Source organism: Trachemys scripta, chromosome 4, assembly GCF_013100865.1.
Source record: "Trachemys scripta elegans isolate TJP31775 chromosome 4, CAS_Tse_1.0, whole genome shotgun sequence".
NCBI classification, from domain to species: Eukaryota; Metazoa; Chordata; order Testudines; family Emydidae; genus Trachemys; species Trachemys scripta.
The window spans coordinates 80343938-80366799 of NC_048301.1; the positions used below are offsets into that span (position 1 = coordinate 80343938).

Consider the following 22862-nt stretch of genomic DNA (forward strand, 5'->3'; position numbering starts at 1 on the left):
TTGCCCCCCCCCCCCCCCCCCCCCCCCCCCCCCCCCCACACACGACAAAACTAAATGCTGTTGTTTAGGCAAGCAATATAGCAAGTAGGACTAGAACCAGGAATCCTTAATCAGGCAAAACACAGCGAACTGAAGTTTTGCCTAGGTAAGGACTGTAGAATAAAGTCTATAGGGATAATCAGAAACAAGTGAAATTAAATTCATAGATCTAAAAAGCTCCAAGTGGTTTCGCTGTGACTCTCCCACTCTACTTCCACTCCTATTTAAATAAGTAGCTCCCATCACAGCTGTCTCAATTCCTTTCCACTTCCTCAGTTATTTCACCCATCCCCTTTATTCCCTGATCACTCAACAATTTTCACTTCATTTGTCCTTTTCTGATCAGAGTGCTCAGTTCATTAGATGACTCACTGAAGAGGTACTGTATTAAAAAAAAAAAAAATAGGTATCCTGTTTAAAAAATGGCACTTACACTTACTGAAATTTTGAGACCTAATTAGGGAGTCACAAGCAGCAACTCCAATGTTACAGAATTTGCAGGAGGTGCGTTTAAGTAACAAAATATTTAGAAATTCTGAAGTTGTTTCAGTTTCTAAAGGCATCATTTTTTGGCAAAATTTTGGCAAAAAAGTCACTTTCCATAAAAAATTGTGAAAATGTTAGCAAAACTCAAAATATTTCAATAACAGTGACAATTTTGCAAACATTTTCAGTTCATAAAGATGAAAAATTTCATTCAAAATATTTCAATCAATATGTCATCTCTAATCTACAGACTCCTCCTCCTGCAGTACTGCTACAAATGTTCCCCCGGCTGAAACACCAATAATTACTACCAGGTTTAAAAGATGTTCATTTTAGCTGCAGACCAAACTCTGGCTCAGAGAGACAGAGAGCAAATTCTGGAGTCAGGAATCCTCCCTTCAGAATGAAAGGTCGCTCCCATTTTAAGTTCTACATTTGACCCTCCAACTTGCACAGAATGCTTTCTTTTGTTTTACAGATTTTCAGACTTAATCTCACACTAAATATTTTTTTTATAAGGAGCCAGGAGCAGAAAAATGGATGGAGGTAAATCACAGAAGGAATTTGGGAGTTAGAGGGCTTTGAGAAAGTACAGTTCTCAGTATTCTTTAGCCACTCAACTCAAAAGCAGCCACAACTATCATTAGAAAATAGTCTAAACCAGTTTGCCATATGCTTTATCCTCTAGACACCATATCTGATGCCATACCACCATCTTCCTTTCTCCCCGCAGCTTGCATCCCTCATCCTATTTTCACTGGCCAGAGCATAGTTATCCACCCCCTTCATTCTCTTCCACTGGCTAATCATAAAGTCCACTCTGCTTCTCCCCCCGCCAAACCTCCACATCCCAACATTACTGCCCACTCACTCCAGCAGGTACCCCCATGGACCCTCTCCTCTGTCCAGGTCACCTACCCACCATCATACCTTGCTTGCAGAGATACACCCCTAACCACAAACTCCTCGCAGACACCTGGCCTCTGTCATTACCATCCACTTTCCTCGCCCCTGAAAGTCACTGCTGTCCCCCACACAGCTGCAGAAGGTTGTAACAGTGTCACAGGCGGCCAACTAAAAACCGCCTGTTAGCGACTGAGGCCAAATACTCACCCAGCAGCTCATGGCTCCTGTGCAGAAGCCTCCAGCCTCCTCCAAGGCGGAGAGAAGCACAAGCCCCCGCGACTAGTCTCCCACCCAGGCGTAGTTTGACCATCCCTTTGCTGCTGCAGCTCAGCCACAAGGAGGCTGCCATCTTGCTCTCCTCCCACCCAAGGCTAGGGCTGTCCAACTCACTGCCTGAGAGAAAAGATAGCCCCGCCCGGCACACCCAACAGCTGTCCCACCCCTAATTGTCTCAACACAAATAAACACCCCCTTGCAGCCACGGCTAATGTGTGCTCCCTTATGGGGGAACCCACTACTCCTCCCTCCCCGCATACAGATGGAGCAGGACTAGCTACCTCCCTGCACAAGCCAAAAGACACACACTTCAATTCAAAACATGATGAGTGTTGCTGAAGTACAAGGGTCAGAGATTCATTTGTGTCGAGCACCTGCCTAGGGCAGAGCTTCAGGTGGTGTTTAGGATTTGATTTCCCCAGAATATCCTTCGTTTCAGGTATTGCCAAACCTGAGCGTTCAAAAATCATCAGAGACCCAAAATAACGTGATAAACTTAAAAAGCGTGATTTTTTTAAATAATACATTTGGGGTTTGTTGGCTATCTCGGTTAGGGTTCCCTTGGATCACATTTTCAGGCTCTCCTCCTTCGTGACAAAAGCATTATTTTTAATTACAAGCGAGATTCACACCTAACAGCCACCTAACTGCAGAAGCGGCGGATTTAAAGCGAAATCCACGGTACAGTCATAGCGTTGGCAACAGTGATTGGTACTTTGCGGCTTGGCCCCATCGCACTAAGCGAGGTCCGAAGGGGGCCCTGCCCAAGAGAGCTCAGGACCTGGGTCTAAGACGAGAGACGACGGCTGGATAGGATAGACCGGGGCCCGTATCCACCAAGCGGGATGCACAATATGAGGCTCCTTCTGCCACCGCCTTCCTTCGTGTCCCGGTGCCAGCTGTCTCCGCATCGCCCCGGTCTCCCCTAGGTCAGGCCCCCGCTGTCCGGGCCGGGCTTAAGCACAGACAGATACTCTGAGCACGTGTCTTTCCTCTCGCCTCCCCGCGTGTTGGCCGCTGGAGAAGGAAGCGTCTCGCCACCCCCTGGGCCCCGGGCCTGGGGCCGCCTCAGCCACTCGGATTGCGGGCGGGCCGGGGCGGGGCCCGGAGGTTTATGCTCCTACACCTGCCTAAACGCGCCTCCCCCCGGGCAGCGCCGCCCCAGCAACTGCAGGACAATCCCGCCCTGGGGCTACCCCCGCCCTGCCTGAGCGGGGACCCTGGGCTCCCGGAGCTGAGTCCCTGCCTGCGCCGGGGGCGAGGAAGGACCCCGGGGTCCGTGCCAGCGCTGGTTGCGCTGTGCGTCCAGACGGCGCCATGGCTGCGGCTGGGGGCTGCTGCTGCTGCCCGCGGGGAGGTGGTTGCGTGGCCAAGGATGCATCGCAGGTAGGCGCGGGGGCCTCGGCACCTGGGGGCCGCGACCTCCTCGGCGCGGGACCCGGCTTGGCAGTGTGCGCGGAAGCGCTCAGGTGGTTCAGGGACAGAAAGCTCGGCGCTCTGCAGGACCCAGGCCACTTTATAAATTGCATCGGGAATTGGTACTGACTGGGAGGGACGAGTGCCACACACTGAGTTGCCTGATCCTTTCCTGCAGCAGCTGAGATTTCTTTGGAGGTCCCCATCAAGTACTGATTGACCTATCCCAACTCAGGATCTGTCCAAATGAAAGCCTGATGTGATGCATTCATAGTAGTTAAATAAGGGCCATAACTAAGGCTAAGATTTTGTCATGGATATTTTTAGTAAAAGTCATGGACAGGTCACAGGCAAAAAAAGAAAATACCTGTGACAAAATGGGGATCTGCGGGTCCCCACACTGCCTGAAGCAGGCAGCTGCGCGGGGGCTAGGAGCTGCCTGCAGCAGCTGAGGGTTGCGGGGAACCCTTGCTGCCTGCAGTTCCGGGATTCCCCCGCTAGCTCCGGGAGCCTCCACTGCAGCAGCCAGGAGCTCAGGGGATTCCCCTGCCACAGGTGGCGGCCAGGAGCTCGGGGGTTACCCACTGTCCATGGCAGCTTGGAGCTCCTGGAGTTGCTAAAGATGGCAGGGGTACCCCGCAGCTCCCTGCCTCCATGGGCGGCAGGGGACCTGGCAGCTCCCAACCACCTCAGGCTGAAGTCACAGAGGTCACTGGAAGTCACCGAATCTGCAGCCTCCGTGACTAAATTGTAGCCTTCACCATAATGCACCAAGATCTGTTTTAGTCAATTTTAGTTTTATAATCATTTTATCAGTCTTAAATGTTCAAATAATTTTCATACATAAGAGCAACTAGAACAAATCCTGTTTTGGGACAAACAAAAGAAATCTATCTTTGGGACAAATAGGTCTATCTTGGATAAATATATTTGTATTTTTAATTTCATTTAGATTATGTTTGTCAATAGTTGCTTTTACTAAATTACCGTATATAATCGTTCATTAGCCCGTTCGTTTATAAGCCAACCCCCCAAGATAGTTAGGTAAAAATAGCAAAAACTGTATGACCCTTTCATAAGCCAACCCTATATTTCAGGGGTTGGCATACTTTGGCTCCTGGCCCGTCAGGGTAAGCCGCTGGTGGGTCAGGATGTTTTGTTTACCTGGAGCGTTCACAGGCACGGAGGCCCTCAGCTCCCTGTGGCCGCAGTTTGCCACTCCCGCTGGGAGCTTAGGGGCTCCAGGTAAACAAAACAACAATGTATTAGATATTCAATGTAATGATTCATAGAGTTTAAAATCATCAAATTTTGGTGTAGACCTGTTTATAAGCCAACCACCGCTCTTTGATGCGTATTTTTTTACCAAAAATATTCGGCTTATAAATAAGTATATACGGTAAACTTGCTTTAAAATATTGTAGCTATCCAAAGAATACTTGTGGTGATTTACTGCAAGGATCTGGTGCCTTAGAAACAGCTATTGTGAAATATCAGCTGTATGATTTCTTCTGCAGATGTCTGGTTCATTGCACTTGTTTCTAAGGGAAATATACATATTGTCCCTAAGATTTTGTCAAGGGAAGACACATATTTAATACATTGCATACACTGAGCTATCCCCCCCCCCCCCCCATCCCCCTCCCATTTAGTATGTCTGATATTTGAACAGTAAAGCAAAGCTGAGCTGCAAAAGTCCCAGGTGAACTATGAATGAGTCTGTGACACAGAACTCACCCTCAGGAATGATATACATGTTTTTTTTATTTAATATTCCATTATGTTTATAAAATTAGTGATTATATTAAATTGAATAATGTTTCTCTGAAAGAAATATTAAAATGGAGCAATTAAAATGATAGCTAAACAGCATCTGAGGCATTCTCATGTCGTAAAATGGTAGGAATGTGAAGCTAGTCAAGTGATCTGGTGAGGTGAACATTCCTCTTTTGATATTATTTGAATGCTAATTAAAAAGAAAATAAAACAAATCTAAAACGTATACAGTATGATCCATACATATTCATAATCATAGCTGACATGGCCCATTAATAAAATTAGGACTTTTGTTGTAATTCAAATTTAAATCTTGCAAAATAACCCTACACAAAAATTATTCAAGAGGAGGAAGTATGTATCACACAGACTTTTAAAAGCATGTCATACACATACTCCTAGAAATTATGGGAAACGTTCCTTTATTTGGCACTCAGTGGAAATTCTTTGGTCATGTGATATGAATTTACAATGCAAGTTGTGGTAGTGGTTATGGTGGGATAGATACATAGGAAGTTAGCCTATGTGTAACTTCACAAGGGGAAGAATTAATTGCCTTCAAAACATTTGAAGGTTGTGAACACTAAGGATGGGCAAATGTATTTAGGGCATGGTAGGAGAAATAAGAGAAAAATTATGCTACTTTGTGATCATAAGGATAGTTATCCTGTACTGACAAAGGTCAGTGGATGGACTAGATGACCTAATCTTTCTCTTTTATCACTAATCTTGGTGGGATCGATCTAAAGTTCATTGACTGCGCTGAGCTTTGGACCAGTCCTTCTAACTATGAAAGCCATCTAATTTTTTGTTTTTCTAATGTGGCCCACATGAAATGTCCAGGGCAGCACACAAACACACCGTCAGTCTTTAGTTCAGACACCAGTGAGATTTTTTTTTTATTTTGAAGTCCTTCTGTATAAATCAGATATCATCTCATGCAATTGATTCCAACATTTATAAGTGGACAATTACTTTTTTTGTTTGTTTGTTTTGTTTTTTTAAGGACAAGTTACATCCAAGAAACCTGATTCCAGAGCTCTGCAAGCAGTTTTATCATTTAGGATGGGTCACAGGAACTGGTGGTGGAATCAGCTTGAAACATGGGTAAGTGGGGTTTTTGAAAGCGATAACTATACAGATGATGGGGTCAATTGAATAAGCAGTGAGTGCACTACAATTCATGAAGGATGGCTGAAATTCAGGAGTGAGGCATTAGACAAAGATATGTTGCAGAGATATCATTCTTGGTCTCTGAGGAGGAAGGAATAATTCTTGTATTCAGATAAATCCTGAAGACATATTAATGGGAGATAATTTAGGCAGGTCAGGCAACAAGAAGACTTGCAGTAAAACAATTTTTTGGTGTGTATGCAATACTAAAAAGTGTACAATTAGGAACCACTTTGCTATATAATTTTGCATGAAATGTACCATTGTCTATTCAGCTTGATAAGTTTGAAGTTATTAATGGATACAGAGCTCCTCTTAGTGGCCATTGAAAGAAAGGAACAGTAATCATAATTAAGGCTAAATTTTAGTTACGGGTATTTTTAGTAAAAGTCATGGACAGGTCACGGGCAGTAAACAAAAATTCACGGACCCGTGACCTGTCTATGACTTTTACTAAAAATATCCCTGACTAAAACTAGGGGGAGAACTCGGAGGGTGCTGGGGAGGGGGGTGCAGCCCGGGGAAGCGCCGCGGGTGCTTGGGAGGAGGGGCGTGGGTGCTCGGGAAGGCAAGTCATGGCCCACGAGGCACCGTGGGTGCTGGGGAGGGGTGTGTGGCCCAGGGAGGCACTACGGGTGCTGGGGAAGGGGGTGTGGATGCTGCGGGGGGAAGGAGTCGCGGCCCAGTGGGGGCACGGGTGCTGGGGGGGGAGGGTTGATGGAGCTGGGGCAGGCTTCCTACCCAGTTCCTGGGAAGCAGCAGCCCCAGCTCCCTAGCTCCATGTGCTGCCTCCGCTCCGCCCAAGCTCCCATTGGCTGGGAACCGTGGCCAATAGGAGCTGCCAGGACGGTGCCTGCAGGCAGAGGCAGCAAGTGGAGCTAGGAGCTCCCACCCCCCAGGTAAGCAGCGGTCCCAAGTCCTGAGCCCCCACACACCCAAACTCCTGCGGCCGGGGGGCAGGAGGGCCCCGAGACAGCCCCAGCAGCAGCCAGTGTGACTGACCCTGAGGCTGCTCAGGTGGCTCCTGGGCCAGCCGCACAGGGCTGCTGCAGAAGTCACAGAAAGTCACAGAATCCATGACTTCCGTGACGTCCGTGACAAACACAGAACCTTAGTCATAATTACACCACAGATGCATTGTTAGTGCAAGATAAATGTGATCTGAAGTCACAAAGTAGTGAAACACTGAGACTTGTCAGTACCCCTCACCTCACCACATGCATGCAACTACGTTGCTGTTCAAGCATCTGATCTGAAGTAGAGGACATTGATTTTAAAAGTGTGAGGTTAAGCGTCTCAAAAGACGGCTATAGCCTCTGAAGTTTTTTACAGAGTGGAATGGTGTATTAGTCTGAACACAGTTAGAACCATTTAGAACTGTCCTTAGTTCTAAGGTGTGTGCTGACATTGACTACGTTTGTTGCCTTGGCCAGGTCATTTAACCTCTCTGCCTCATTTTCTGTCTGAGACAAGGTGGGTGAGGTAATACCTTTTATTGGACCAGTTTCTATTGTTGAGAGAAACAAGTTTTCATCATTGTTACTCGCTGGTGGAATCTAATGAATGATTTAGAATAATTGCACTCGTTTGGATACAGCACAGTATATGGAAAATTGTTCTATTACTCTTGGTCAACTGTCCTACATTTCAAATACTGTATTCTATTGTCAGCTCTTCATTAAACATTTAATTTTAAAACAAGTAATTTTTCTTTTAGAAAGGAGGTACATCTCTTTGTTTCAGTAGCAATCAAATAGTAATCGATTGCTTAACATACTACTTTCTTAGTTATCTTGCTCATAGAATGGCACCAAGTATCAATGAATTAAATTCGTTACCTATTTGCAGTACTAATATATTAATACTAATCCATTAAAACCACATTTTTTTGTATCGCAGATATCATGTGTTTTGTCAAGATAAGTATACTATCTTGAAGGTTATATCTTATTCAAAGGACTCTGTCTACTCCATAAATGTGAACTCCGTATTTTCCTTAGGAAACTAATACAGTCTTTGTCCTGAAATTGCTGGAAATGTATCTGTAGATTTACTAATTGTTCACTAGGTGTCTCTATTCTATAGATTTTAAAATAAGGCCTTTAAAGATGAATAGTGATTACAAATATCTGATATTTTATCCCCATTTTATGGCCTTTACTGAAAATATTTCACATCCTATTTTTAAATAATTTTAATTTATGAAAAGATGTTGAAATTCTTCATTCACATAAGCCTTGCAAGCTTTAGGTATTTCCACTTGAACATAAATTGTTCCATTTATTGAATTGTTCAATGTTTTCTTCTGTGTGAGTTAAATATATTTATTCATACGTTAAAACATATATAATACAATTTAATGGTTACCACATAAATAAGTGTATTTCCCAGTAACTAAAGGTGATTACAAACACTAATAGCTAATTGATATTAAGCTATACATGATAGATTTGGCACTGTTTTTTCTTGCATCACTCAATGTCTACTTGCAATTTCCCTTCTGTTTCACTTTGATTCCAACTAATGTGGGGTGTGGGTTTTTGTTTTTTTTCCGTCAGTGATACAAATATACCCAGTTAAATCTGTAGACAGGTTGAAAGGACTATTTATATCTTGGATATTCTCAGCTTCCAACTGCTCTAGTAAGATCAGTGTCGCATATTGAAAACCATCTGTATGTGAATGTGTGGTGGGAGGACAAGTGTGGTTGCATCATCATGTGCTGTGTAAGTTAATTCTTTATCAATAAAGGGTAGAGTACTAAAATGGCTCTAGCAAATTATATATTCTTCAAATTGTATATCTTATACATGGAGCTAAATTCTGTATCTTTTCCTAGAGATGAAATCTACATTGCGCCATCAGGAGTCCAAAAGGAAAGAATTCAGGTATGTAAAACTTATTTTTTACCTCAGAACTCATCCTTGGAAAGGAACAAAATTACTTGTAGTGAGCTATTTATTCTGAATGTTCTTTCAAAGCAGTTTTTTTTTTTTTTTCTTGTTGTGAAGTCTGAAACACCTTATTATTACTGACTACCTTCTTGAGACCACTGATGATTTCTCCTAGTATTATGTGATCTCAGAGCAGCAATTCAGTACTTTTTCAGGGGCGTATGTAGGTTACTCCTTTTGAGTTTTCTTGTCCTAAATTAGTACTGACTATGAGATCTGAAATCTACTTCATCCCCAGATTTGTTCTGCAACAGCCCAACATTCCACTAGTTTGCTACTGTTTTAGTTAACATTGTATACATGCAATTGGGTAACTGTGTGTTAAAGCTTCTGTTCTAAATATTTTTATTAGGGCTTTCGATTAATCGCATTTAACTCATGTGATTAACTCAAAAAAATTAATAGTGATTAAAAAAATTAATCGCAGTTTTAATCGCACTGTTAATCAATAGAATACCAATTGAAATTTATTAAAAATTTTGGATTTTTTTCTACATTTTTATATATATTGTATTCTGTGTTGTAACTGAAATCAGTGTGTATTATTTTTTGTAACAAATATTTGCACTGTAAAAATTATAAACAGAAGAAATAGTATTTTTCAATTCACCTTATACAAATACCATAGTGCAATTTCTTTGTTGTGAAAGTGCAACTTACAAATGTAGATTTTTTTTGTTACATAACTGCACTCAAAAACAAAACAATGTAAAACTTCAGAGCCTACAAGTCCATTCAGTCCTACTTCTTGTTCAGCCAATTGCTAAGACAAACAAGTTTGTTTACATTTACAGGAAATAATGCTTCCCTCTTCTTATTTACAATGTCACCAGAAAGTGAAAACAGGCATTTGTATGGCACTTTTGTAGCTGCCATTGCAAGCTATTTATGTGCCAGATATGCTAAATATTCGTATGCCCCTTTATGCTTCAGCTACCATTCCAGAGGACATGCTTCCATGCTGATGACACTCATTTAAAAAAATAATTTGTTAATTAAATTTGTGACTGAACTCTTTGGGGGAGAATTGTATGTCCCCGGCTCTGTTTTACCTGCATTCTGCCATATATTTCATGTTATAGCTGTCTCGGATGATGACCCAGCACATATTGTTCATGTTAAGAACACTTTCACTAGAGATTTCACAAAACGCAAAGAAGTTACCAGTGTGCGATTTCTAAAGATAAATACAGCACACAACCCAAGGTTTAAGAATCTGAAGTGTCTTCCAAAATCTGAGAGGGATGAGGTGTGGAGCATGCTTTCAAAAGTCTTAAAAGAGCAACACTTTGATGCGGAAACTACAGAATCCGAACCACCAAAAAAGAAAATCAACCTTCTGCTGGTGGCATCTGACTCAGATAATGAAAATGAACATGCATCGGTCCGCACTGCTTTGGATTATTATCGAGCAGAACCCGTCATCAGCATGGACTCATGTCCCCTGGAATGGTGGTTGAAGCATGAAGGGACATATGAATCTTCAGTGCATCTGTACCAAGAGAATGCCTGTTCTCACTTTCAGGTGATGTACACAAGAAGCGGGCAGCATATCTCCTGCAAATGTAAGTAGGACTGAGTGGACTTGCAGGCTCTAAAATTTTACTTTTTTTTTTTTTTTTTACTTAATTCTACATTTGTAAGTTCAACTTTCAGGATAAAGGGATCGCACTACAGTTACTTGTATTAGGTGAATTGAAAAATACAATTTCTTTTGTTTTTTTACAGTGCAAATACTTGTAATCAAAAATAAATATACAGTGAGCACTGTACACTTTGTATTCGGTGTTGTAATTTAAATCAATATATTTGAAAATGTAGAAAACATCCAAAAATATTAAAATAAATGGTATTCTCTTATTGTTTAACAGTGCGATTAAAGGCGCAATTAATATTTTTAATTGCTTGACAGCCCTAATTTGTATTTGTTTGTATGTATGTAAATCTTTCTCTAGGGCTGCTCTGTAGGCAGATAGGATCTCCCCAGATCAAGATGACCTTAGTCCAGTGGTGAGCAACCTGCAGCCCACGGGCCAAATGTGGCTCATCAGAGTAATCTGATTGCGGGCCACAAGACATTTTGCTGACGTTGACCATCCGCAGGCACAGCCCCCCACAATTCCCAGTGGCTACGATTCGCCGTTCCCAGCCAATGGGAGCTGCGGGAAGCAGTAGGCCGCAGGGACGTGCTTGCTGCCGCTTCCCGCAGCTCCCATTGGCTGGGAAGGGCAAATGGCAGCCACTGGGAGCTGCGAGGGGCCGTGCCTGTGGACGGTCAATGTCAGATAAATGTCCAGCAGCTCACAATCAGATTACCCTGATGGGCCACAGGTTGCCCACCACTGCCTGAGTCTATCTCAGTTCTGCTCCCTTAAGAATAAAAACAGAAGTACTGCTGGAGATAAATAGTAAATACTGCCAGCTGATTTATGATACTAGGGACTCCTCCAAAACAGAAACATATGTGGAGTAAGAATCACTGCTCCACATCTCCATCTGAGATAATACAATAAAGGATGATAGGAATCCTCTCACTGATTGAGACTTGGGTTTCCACATAATAATCATTAAATGTATTTGCAGAAGAAAAGATAGGGGGAAAGATACATTCTGGCATGATGCATAATTGATTTTAAATAAAAAAACTTTGTGCTTAATCTCATGGAGTAATTGTTTAAGAACAGTTTATTAATGCAAAAATACGGTTTATGTAAAGCTGCCAAAATCAAGCCTGTTTTCTATGTATCTCCCCAGAAGAAAGTAAATCTATTTTGGGGAAGAGTGTCACAGTTTAAGCAATTCTACCTCTCTCACAGCCCGAAGATATGTTTGTTTGTGACATAGAAGAACGGGACATCAGCGGCCCTCCACCACACAAGAAACTAAAGAAAAGCCAATGCACGCCTCTCTTTATGAATGCTTACACCATGAGAGGTATGCAGTAAATGCATTTGATTCAGACAATAATAAATCAATATAAATCAGTACATGAAATGGAAACTCCTAAGTCGTAAGTGTAGCGTCACTGGAATTTAATATTGCCTTAATTGGAAAATACCATCAGAGCTAAATTTGTAGTCTCATGACCTTACAGTAGTTTCATACCAATAGATCTTAGGCCATATTACAATCTTTTGCAATTGTAAAGGTTAGCAATTGTAATCGCTGGTTACAATGGTGTAAGAAATGTAAAGCTATTAAGATTCCAAATTATTGACAGAACATGTATTTACTTTACAATTATAAATATTTTGAAAAACAAAACTTTTCCTTTTTCTCTAATTACAGTGCAGGCCAAGTCATGAGTTTAGGATTCTATTTCTCTTGCATCTGTTGATATCAGAAATGCCAGAAATAGTACAACGAGTGCAATTCTCACAATTGTTTGCTACATTAAGTGGAAGCAGCATGCCCCACATCTAATGCCCCACATTAGAGGCCCTATTTGACTGTCTACTATTTCAGTCCAATTCATCCTAATGTGAAAAAAGGCAATTTAATCCCTTTATCTAATGCCTCTGGTCCCATTTAGAAATATATTTTAACTTTTAAAATGTATATTAATCTAACACTTCTGCACTTTCTGCACATTTTTATCAGTTTAATTTAATGGAATTGGATTTTAACAGTAGTTGAAGGTTTTATGCAATTGTACGAGATTTGTGTCTTTTGTCCTCCTCTCCTCCCCCTCCCCAAAAAAAAAAAAGGTTTTGGGAGTCTATTCTTGTTTTCATGTAAAGGAAACTTGTACGTGGAGAGCCTTTGCATATGCAAAGGAGAACTTGCTATTTTCAGCAACATTGCAGGTTTATACCCTGTGATTCCTGTGCTTGACCTTTCCACCTCACTACAATATAAAAATAAAATGATTGAAAGTGTTAGGGATGTTAGGGAACCAATTTATATGCTCCAGAGCAGGGGTGAAAGTAACTCCGGACACTTACCAGTATGGGGCCGGGGCGGGTACTTGGGTTGAAGTGACCAGATGTCCCGATTTTATAGGGACAATCCCGATTTTTGGGTCTTTTTCTTATATAGGCTCCTATTACTCCTCACACCCATCCCAATTTTTCATACTTACTGTCTGGTCGCCCTAGGCGAAAGGGATGGGGATGGGGGTCAGCATCCCCCAGCCAGCCCTTCCAGGCCACCTGGCCCATGCCACCCGGGGCTCCAGTGGCGATTTATAGTAGCAGTAGCAGCAGCGGTGTCCGGAGCCCCAGGCCCTTTTAAATTGCTGGCCCCAGGACAGCTGCTCCCTTTGACCCCCCTGTTGGCAGCCCTGCTGGTACGGACCCTACGTATCATACAGGCCAGTGCGGGTTCTTACCAGTACGCCATACTGGCCCGTACCAGCTCACTTTCACCCCTTCTCCAGACAGAAATAGCTGAACATCAAAGAAACTCTCCTCTTCTGAGTTCTTTGAGTCTTCTTTGTACTCTTCTGCCACAAATAAGTCAAATTTTTAATTCTTTAGAACCTCGGTGCTCTTTGGTGATGTAATTAAAATGTTTCAGTCATATCAGCTGATGGAAATGTAAAATAGATGCGTGAGGGAAAAGGTTTGCCTGGAAGTTGCACTAAAACCATCCACTGACACCCTAACTATAGCTCTCACTGTTCTTTGTAGATTACAGAATACTTCCTATTAACATACCTTTTGGTTGCTCTAAAGAACTGACTATGGGCCTTGTCTAGTCCATTAGCAAGGATGTTCAGCTAAAGGATTGAAACTAATTTTCACATGTCAGTTTATCTTAATGGAAAGTAGGGAGTCACATTTCAGTATGAAATACAGAGGCATCCCTTTTCCTTCTCCTTCTAGGAGCTGGAGCTGTGATCCATACTCATTCAAAAGCTGCTGTCATGGCTACCCTTCTCTATCCAGGAAGTGAGTTTAGAATTACCCATCAGGAAATGATAAAAGGAATCAAGAAATGCACTTCAGGAGGGTATTACAGGTAGATTCCCATTTACGAGACTAATCCGGCGTACACCGTTTCTGCTAAATGTTGTCTTCAAAAATGTCAGTGTCTTTTGTGGTTCAGCATTCAAGAGAGCAATATTTGTAATTAAGTCAGAGGAATATTCACTAAGGGGCTGATTTAAATAAAACTCACCATGCCTGTTTTGGAGCAAAGCTCAAATCCAGTTTGAGGAACATTAAACTGACTAGGGAAGAACAATATTTTCCTTACATTTCAATTTTCTGCCTTTATTGTGAATTTGAGTGAATCTGTGTACTAATGAAAGATGAGAGGCTGCCGTTTTTTAATACTGATGCCAGATATGGTGAAAAGATAGCAGTCCCAGCTTCCAACATGCTGTCTCAGGGGTGATCCTAACCTGATGAAAAGAGAACACCCTATGGTTAGGGTTAAAAAGTAGCAAGATCTCTGTAACAACTCAGACATGACTTCCCCAGAGAAGGTGCTGAATTATTCTAGATTTTGTGTGGTGGCTTTTTGTGGGAACTCTTTCCCACAAAGCATTGAGTTGGGACTAGCACACTCATTTCAGATAGTGTGACAACAAGATGAGGGGTGTTAGATATACACCTCTGCACTTTCTTGGTGTTAATTTTGTAACTAACATTTTTCCCCAAACCGTTTGGGAAGGTAGAAATGCATTGAGGTTTGGATTTGGTACAAGGGTGTGTTCTATGCACATAAAGATGTCAACTTCCACAAAACTTTAACTTTTGTCTGCACTAGTATTTGCATTTTTAATGTATGGCAAAGGCATCTGATAGCATTGGATAGGCACTTTTTTTCTTGAATTTTGTATAAAAATTAATCCTTTTTTTTTAATTCAATTTTCAGGGGGTGTTTCTGGGTATTGTTTTCTGGTGGTGGTTCAGGTAAATATTAAGGATGGGATTTTCAAAATATTTATCATTGGCCTAAATCTGATCTCACTGAAGTCAGCAGAAGTTTTACCTTTGACTTAGTGGAAGCAGAGTCAGGCCACTGATAAACAGTTTTGAAAATCCCCAACCCTCATTTATCTCAGGCCATCTTTAAAAAAGAGTAGCATGAGCCTGGTCTCTCTCTATTTTTCTCTCAATATTAAAATAATACTTGGTATGTGCATGCCATCATTTATCTCAGAATCTCAAGGAGCTTTGTAGACATTAATTCTCACAAACAATCTTGTGAAGCTGGTAAGTGGTTTTATAGAAGAAGGCACAGAGAAGTGTTGTGACTTGTCTAAAATCACACGGCTAGTGGCAGAGCTGGGACTAGAACCTAGGAGATGTTGCTCCCAGTCGTCTGTTCTAACTACTAGCCAACACTTCAGCTCTTCTTTTAATTTCCAGGCTGTATGTGACTAGTAGGTGAGATCACAAACATTGCTACAGTTGTTTCATTCATTAGACTGTAGAGTGCTTTGGGATGCCTTCAGCATGAAAAATTGTAAAGAACCAGATTTTCTCTCTTTCTATGAATAAACACATCCAATACTAGATTTACTACTTTCAGCATTGCTTTATATCTATAATGTAGCTCCATCTTTTTTGAAGATGTTCTCCCACCATCTACTCAAAAAATATCCGTATGATCTTGATGGTGAATCTGGATTTGAACTAGAGATTGATTATATCTATTTAAACAAGTTTCTGCAAATATTAATTAAGGTTCAAATAATGCCAAATATCCTAGTCTCTCTTTGCTACACATTATTGTGCAAGTTCCACTGAACAGCATGCAGCATCTTGCCTATAGTGCAATGGTTCCCAAACTGTTGTCAGCAGATTGCATGTATCCCATTGGGGACTCCGTCACAACAGAGAAACATCTTTAATTCTTCAAGCACTGACACTTACTTCTTTCTACCTGTATCCTTGCGCAGGACTCTGTCAGGGTTTCCAAAGTCTTTTTTAGACCAACCAAATTTTAATCCTGAGTGGCTGCTTCATATCTTTCTTTATTAAGTGTTTTTTTTTTTAAATAAATTCAGCCATGATCAAATTAGTAGATGTTGCCAGTATTGGAGGGGTAATTAACACAGAAGAGGACAGACCAAAACTGCTAAGTGACTCAGACTGATGAAAGTAGTAAGGGCAGGCAATGAAAGGAGATTTAGTGCTGAGAAAAGTAAATTCCTAAATGCGAGGAGAGAGAATAAACAGCAGATACAAAATAATGATATGTAGGCAAGCAGTTACACCAAGTGCATTAAAGTATTTTTATTTTATTTTGTCCTGAATACTGTTCAAGTATTCCCAGCGTAGCGTAACCCATCTCTATAGTTTTCATAGGGAAGGTGTTGTATCAGGTTTTGGACCAGAAGTGTCCTTGAGAGGATATATAACATAGCATCGTTCACAAGATGAAAGAGTTTGAGATGTTACCAAATCCTCTGCAAATAAAGAAGGGAGCACCTCCTTGATTGGGGAAAGCTTACGACAATGGCTCTTAGATGTGGAAAAGAACTGCGATATCCTCCATGCCATGTAAGAGCAGGAACAGAGTAGTCTCCTGATAGAGAACACTTCAGAACGCATTGGTTTTTAATTGCAATAATACCTCTTTTTCTATTAGATATGATGATAAGTTAGTGGTCCCCATTGTTGAGAACACACCAGAGGAGAAGGATCTCAAGGAACGAATGGCACGTGCAATGAATGAATACCCAGACTCTTGTGCTGTATTGGTCAGACGTCATGGAGTTTACGTATGGGGAGAAACGTGGGAAAAAGCCAAAACCATGTGAGTGCAATTTAAAGGTCATAGTAGTTGCCATAGTAGCCCTGAAATATTAATGGAGGTAGAATCACTGCATGTGCATCCCAGCCACAGCTGATTCTTCCCTCTCTTGGCTCGCACCACCAGTGACAATTGTCCCAGTCTACGGGTTCCTGACAACTTCTTTTCATGTGGGAAGGGCCCTCCCCATATACACATCAGCTTCCAGGGAAGATCTCCAAGTTGCTTACATGGGCCCCTAGCAGTACCCTCCTCAACAGCCTCAGCCTACAGAGCCACACATGATAGACTGTTTTAAATAATAATTTTTCCCATAAATGGGAATCCATTTCCCCACCTGCCAGTGGAGAGCTGTGCAGCACAAACCCTGGGCATCACAGAGGCCTGGCTAACCCTTCCCCACCAGAGACTTTAATGTGGAGGTGGAGTGACTATTGCAATAAAGTGATAACAGTAGGGTGACCAGATAGGAAATGTGAAAAATCGGGACGGGGTGGGGGATAATAGAGCCTATATAAGAAGCCCCGAATATCAGGACTGTCCCTATAAAATTGGGACATCTGGTCACCCTAGATAGTGGGAGTGTGCTGCTGCCTGACCACTGTGCTATCAATGCTCAGTGTATAGAAGAAAAATGTTCACTTTTTAAACATATGCAGCTTCCTAAGAATGCGCCCAACTCCACATTTCTCCTGTTCTGTTTTTACTGAAGGTGCGAATGTTATGATTACCTGTTTGATATCGCAGTACAGATGAAGCAGCATGGACTAGATCCTGCAAAACATCCAGCTGAAGAAAATGGGATCGTATAAACTACAACAACACAGTTCTGTACCCCCACCCACCCACCCAAAATTGCAGTGCAAAAAGTGGAAATGTATTTGTCAACCTTCCAAGCATTTATAACTGAGCGCCCTTCTACTGCATCTAGTAGAGCATGCTTTGACTGTCAAAAGGGGAATTATAGCTAAAGTGTTTAATAACAGCAAGTGGAGGAAACATAGCCCCCAATCCTGCAAGCTGATCTGTGCAGGCAGACCCTTATGCCCAGGTCTGCAGGATCAGGGCCATGCGTGACAATTCTGCTTCAGGGCTGGGGTTTTTTCCCGTCAGTAGCAATTGTTGAATGCCATTTGATTAATTTCAATGGGCATGGTGGGTCACTTGTGTACCTTGGACAGAAAAACTACAGTGGATTTGGCTCCCTGTTGCCAAAGAACCAGTGTTTAATAGTAGCTGAAACTGTCTTAAAATTAAGTGTCTCATAAAATGTAACTATCAGATTATCATTTTTGTAGCTGTTTAAATATATAAACACATTAAATCAGTATCTGAATGTTTTAAGCAGAATAAAGGAATTCAGAGCAGAAACCTTAACTCCAGCTCAGTGTGCCTGACTTTGATAGAGCAGCATATAGTACACATAGGCTAACTGTACACAGTCAGTTGTGCCTCCCATCTCTCTCTCAGGAATTGGGGCCTGCACCAGAGCTAGTCTGGAGGGGCCAGCAGGCTGGCTCTTAAGCCAGCAGCAGCTTACTGGCTGTTCAATGCTCATTCCCACCGTTGTGCCTGCTCTTATGTTCCTGCCTTGCACCTAGCCTTGTCTCTGTCTTACCCCTGCTTTGAACCTGCTTGCCTGCTACCCTGTTTGCTCCAGTTCTTGACCTCTCACTTGACCTTTGGCTCCGGCTTCTGACTCCTGGCTTGACTGTCGGCTCTGGTATTTAGCTCCTGACCTGTGGCTCTGGCTTCTGACTACTGACTCCGGCTTGACCCTTGGCTATGGTATCCAGTTCCTGCCCTCTGGCTTGAGCCTTAGCTCTGGTATCTAGCTCCTGACCTCCAGCGTGACTCTTGGATCCAGCTTCTGACTACTAACTCCAGCCTTAACCCTAACCTTAGTTCCCGACACCTATTCCGACCCCCAGGTCTAACGCTCACTCTGACTACTAGGCTAGATTGCCCTTGACCCATCACCTGACACTATTGTGCAGTGTAAATAACCTGGAGTGGATATCTGCTCCTCTGACCCTCCTAACCCCCAGAAAGCAACAACACCACCCATACTTGCCTTGCAAGACAATGTCATTTAGACAAGTTTCAGAGTAACAGCCGTGTTAGTCTGTATCCGCAAAAAGAAGAACAGGAGTACTTGTGGCACCTTAGAGACTAAGACTTGTTAGTCTCTAAGGTGCCACAAGTACTCCTGTTCTTCTTTTTGCGGATACAGACTAACACGGCTGTTACTCTGAAACTTGTCTAAATGACATTGTCTTGCAAGGCAAGTATGGGTGGTGTTGTTGCTTTCTGGGGGTTAGGAGGGTCAGAGGAGCAGATATCCACTCCAGGTTATTTACACTGCACAATAGTGTCAGGTGATGGGTCAAGGGCAATCTAGCCTAGTAGTCAGAGTGAGCGTTAGACCTGGGGGTCGGAATAGGTGTCGGGAACTAAGGTTAGGGTTAAGGCTGGAGTTAGTAGTCAGAAGCTGGATCCAAGAGTCACGCTGGAGGTCAGGAGNTATATGTTCCATTCTATATGCATCCGAAGAAGTGGGCTGTAGTCCACGAAAGCTTATGCTCTATAACAAGTCTTAGTCTCTAAGGTGCCACAAGTACTCCTGTTCTTCTTTTTGCGGATACAGACTAACACGGCTGTTACTCTGAAACTTGTCATTATGCAAGGCACTGCATTTAGCCGTATGGAATGGAAATCCATCAACCTCATGAAAAAACTCGTACAGATACAGACAGACATCATCTTCCTTTCCAAATGCAAGCAGATGGACATCATACCAAAAGGACTAAAGGTAAAAAATCCATTACAATCTACATATCACACAGACTATGCTGAGAGACTGTGTCACACACTCTCAATGTCATTTAGGTGACCTGGATTTATATGTACTATACTCAGAATAATATCTGTATTGAGACGAGACGAGTTAGTTAAGCTTGAAGTCAGAGATTGAGGGACCAAGTAGGCCAGACACAAAGACAGTCTTGGATAAACACACTTCTATATTTTTATGCAGCATCCAGCATCAGTATTTAGGTAGTTTGTAATTTTTCTAGAATCAGTGGTTTTATTAAAATCAATATAGCACTATATATAATTGAAAGAGAAAAATGTCCAAAATAGCGTCTGAGCAAAAACTGATTATAGCACTTAGGGTATATCTACACTGAAGTTAGACACCTGTGGTTGGCCCATGCCAGCTGACTCTGGTTCACGGGGCTCAGATTGTGGGGCTTTTTAATTGCAGTGTAGACTTCAGGGCTAGGGCTGCAGCCCAAGCTCTGGGACCCTCCCACCTTGCTGGGTCCTAGAGCCCAGGCTTCAGCCCAAGCACAGAAGTCTACACTGCAAGTATGCAATGTAGTTGTAGCCGTGTTGGTCCTAGGATGCTAGTCAGATGACGCTGTTGAGGTCATATATTTTATTGGAGCAACTTCTGTTGGTGAGAGGGACAAGCTGTTGAGCCACACAGAGCTCTTCTTCGGGTTTGGAAAAGATCCACCTTTTGCTGTGATGCCGGGAGTAACAGATGCTGCGCATAAGCAGTTAGCACATATTGTAAGGAACCGACCCCAAGATGCCTGTTCCTGAAAATCCGAGTGATCTTCAAAGATTCTAGAGTCTATGTTTGAACAAAACCCTTTCTAATCGAATTAGTGCTTTCATATATTAGTATTCAGATCCCTTTGACTATTTATTCTACTTTAATAACTTGTGTAGAATATCTTTGCCTTTGTTCTGCTTCTCCCACACAGGTTTGGGTGTTCTAATCCACCATGCAACTCTCAGATTCTGCTGCACATGGCCCAAGCCAGAAGGGGGCATTATTCCACTCATTTGACAGCTGGATTCTACTAGTTATTCTTGACTATGAGTTGGTTTGGAAGGAAAGGAGGGAGAGAGGTTTTTTTGTTTTTGTTTTGTTTTAATTGCTGTGATGAATATCTTCCAAAAATCACTTTGATTTTCTCACTGCAATTCTAAGTTTCTGAAATGCTCCACCTGCCAATGAAAAAAAAATTAAACTGCTTTTTTTGCTCTTACAACTTTCTCTTTATAACTTCACAATCATGTAATTTTTTTAATTATTATTTTGTAGAGTGGTGGGTTTGGTGTGGAAAACCTTACGTGGAGGTTTCTTCTGTACTGCTGCAAATAAGTATTAAGGACAAATACACACTGATACAATCTTTTACTATAATTTAACTTTTTAATTTTCTTCTGCAACCTCTCTCTGTATTGAAATGATTTTTATTTATTATTATTATTTTTGCCATCATAATTGCCTGCACTTGCTCTCACAAAAGAGGGTTTTGGTTTGGTCAGACTTGGACATTTATTTTTGAAAGTCAATGAAGAGGGTAATGAAGATGTAGAGATGATGTGGGCAACCGCTCAGTCTCTATCTTCTGTTAAGTATATACTGGAAAAAGATACTAGGCACCATATTTGATGATGGATTAATATATTTTAATTGTGATGTCTCTTTTATATTGTGAGAGATTTTATTTTTTCTCAATCTGCTTCTAAATATTTAGCTGTGTGCTGGATGGTGGATCATAATTTCTGCAGGACTAATGACCCATGGTGGTTCTTTAATAGTTGTCTGTTGCTGCCCAAGTAGAAAATTTCAGTATCAGCTGACAGAATCTACACCACTGGGCTTGATACTTTTTTTTTTTTAAATTGCAGAATTCAAAAATTCGATATGAAGCCTGAAGCACCAGTTGAACTATTAATTTGTTCCCAAGTGTTATGTTAATTTTTTTTTTTTATATATAATCAAGCCTATAACTGATCACCTTGGAATCCTTTGCTAACTTATTTCTGAACTAAGAAAAAGCTAACAATTCTATAGTCCTGCGTGAATGGACTGATATTCTGTCTTAATATTTCCTTCACAAAGGAATTCACTTTCAATAAGATCTTGTTAAAGACCATTAGAATTTTAAAACAGCTTGATAAATGTCTTCATGACCATAGTTAATCATGGTAAAATTTCATCAAATGTCATGATTTAGGATATATACAATGCCATGAGGGTCAAAAAGTACATTATTGGCTGAAATACAGTATTCCATAATAGTGCATTTTAGTATCTTCTTCCACCATATTGGGGAATGGCCAGTGTTGGAAGCAAGGTATCAGTTTGGATGGGCTAATGGTCTGATCAGATAGAGTAATTATGTTTCTATGAATACCTTTTTAAATCAAGAGCTACAGTATATAGAAATAAATTTTACTTTGCTATGAAAAAGATCAGTTGTCTCTTTATTATATTTTTATGTATGGCATAATGTCGACAGTCAGACTTGCCTTTTAGGGTAAGGAGAAATTATCTCCCTTTTTTGTCTCTCTTGTGACCTTATGCAGTTGTTCTCCCAGGCCTACTTAGAAATAAATTGTGGTGAGCTGAACTTATCCAACAAATATGATGTTCTGTCTTGATCGACATTGGACTTTGTGATGTGACCAAAGGTCTGCAAATAGGCATGTTTAGTTAGGAATGACTTAATTATAGGGAACATACCCACTATACATTTTGTAGGAAAATATACTATTCCCTCCTTGGAAGAATTGAAGTACTTTCAGCAGGAAGTAGTTAATCTTTCATCCCTTCAAATTCTCCTATCTTGCCCCTCCTTGAATAAGTTACTTGAAAGAACTGCAGCACTAGTGAGAGTTTAGATAGACCCCGTCTATCTCTGAGGGATGGAGTCTAAGGCCATGTCTAAACTTACATCACTCGGGGGTGTGAAAAAATACCCTTGAGCAACATAAGTTTTGCCGGCATAAGTGGCAGTGTGCACAGCGCTATGTCGGCAGGAGAGCTTCTCCCACTGACATAATTACTGTCACTCATTGAGGTGGTTTTATTGTGTTGACGGGAGAGATCTCTCCTGTTGACGGGAGAGATCTCTCCTGTTGACGGGAGAGATCTCTCCTGTTGACGGGAGAGATCTCTCCTGTTGATATAGAGCGGCTATACTGTAAGCTCGCTAGTGTAGAAATGGCCTAAAATGACCTCCTCACATGAACTTCTTCTACAGCAAAAGTCACTGAGGAAAGCCTCAGTTTTGTCTTTCATTTCCCACTTTCTACAAG

General features: G+C 41.7%; 2 protein-coding genes across 3 annotated transcripts in view; one reads left to right on the forward strand and one right to left on the reverse strand.

Moving 5' to 3' along the window:
- PDHX (pyruvate dehydrogenase complex component X) overlaps positions 1 to 2664 on the reverse strand; it is a 107012-nt gene extending 104348 nt beyond the window's left edge. Inside the window, exon 1 of the mRNA XM_034769692.1 lies at positions 1639 to 2664. Coding sequence (XP_034625583.1) covers positions 1639 to 1780 — 142 coding nt within the window. The 5' untranslated portion in view covers positions 1781 to 2664. The remainder of the gene's footprint in view (positions 1 to 1638) is intronic.
- A 43-nt stretch (positions 2665 to 2707) lies between these two features.
- Positions 2708 to 22014, forward strand: APIP (APAF1 interacting protein). 2 transcript variants are annotated; one of them, XM_034769694.1, is made up of 7 exons: positions 2708 to 3093; positions 5906 to 6006; positions 8912 to 8960; positions 11843 to 11960; positions 13853 to 13988; positions 16572 to 16739; positions 20513 to 22014. In XM_034769694.1, exons 1-7 carry the CDS (start codon positions 3025 to 3027, stop codon positions 20613 to 20615), a joined length of 744 nt encoding a protein of 247 aa, XP_034625585.1. In that variant the 5' UTR covers positions 2708 to 3024; the 3' UTR covers positions 20616 to 22014. The 2 variants fall into 2 exon arrangements, with proteins under 2 accessions (XP_034625585.1, XP_034625586.1); XM_034769695.1 differs by lacking the exon at positions 20513 to 22014 and adding an exon at positions 17449 to 18113 and having other exon boundaries at positions 2854 to 3093.
- Positions 22015 to 22862: the final 848 nt, after the last annotated feature.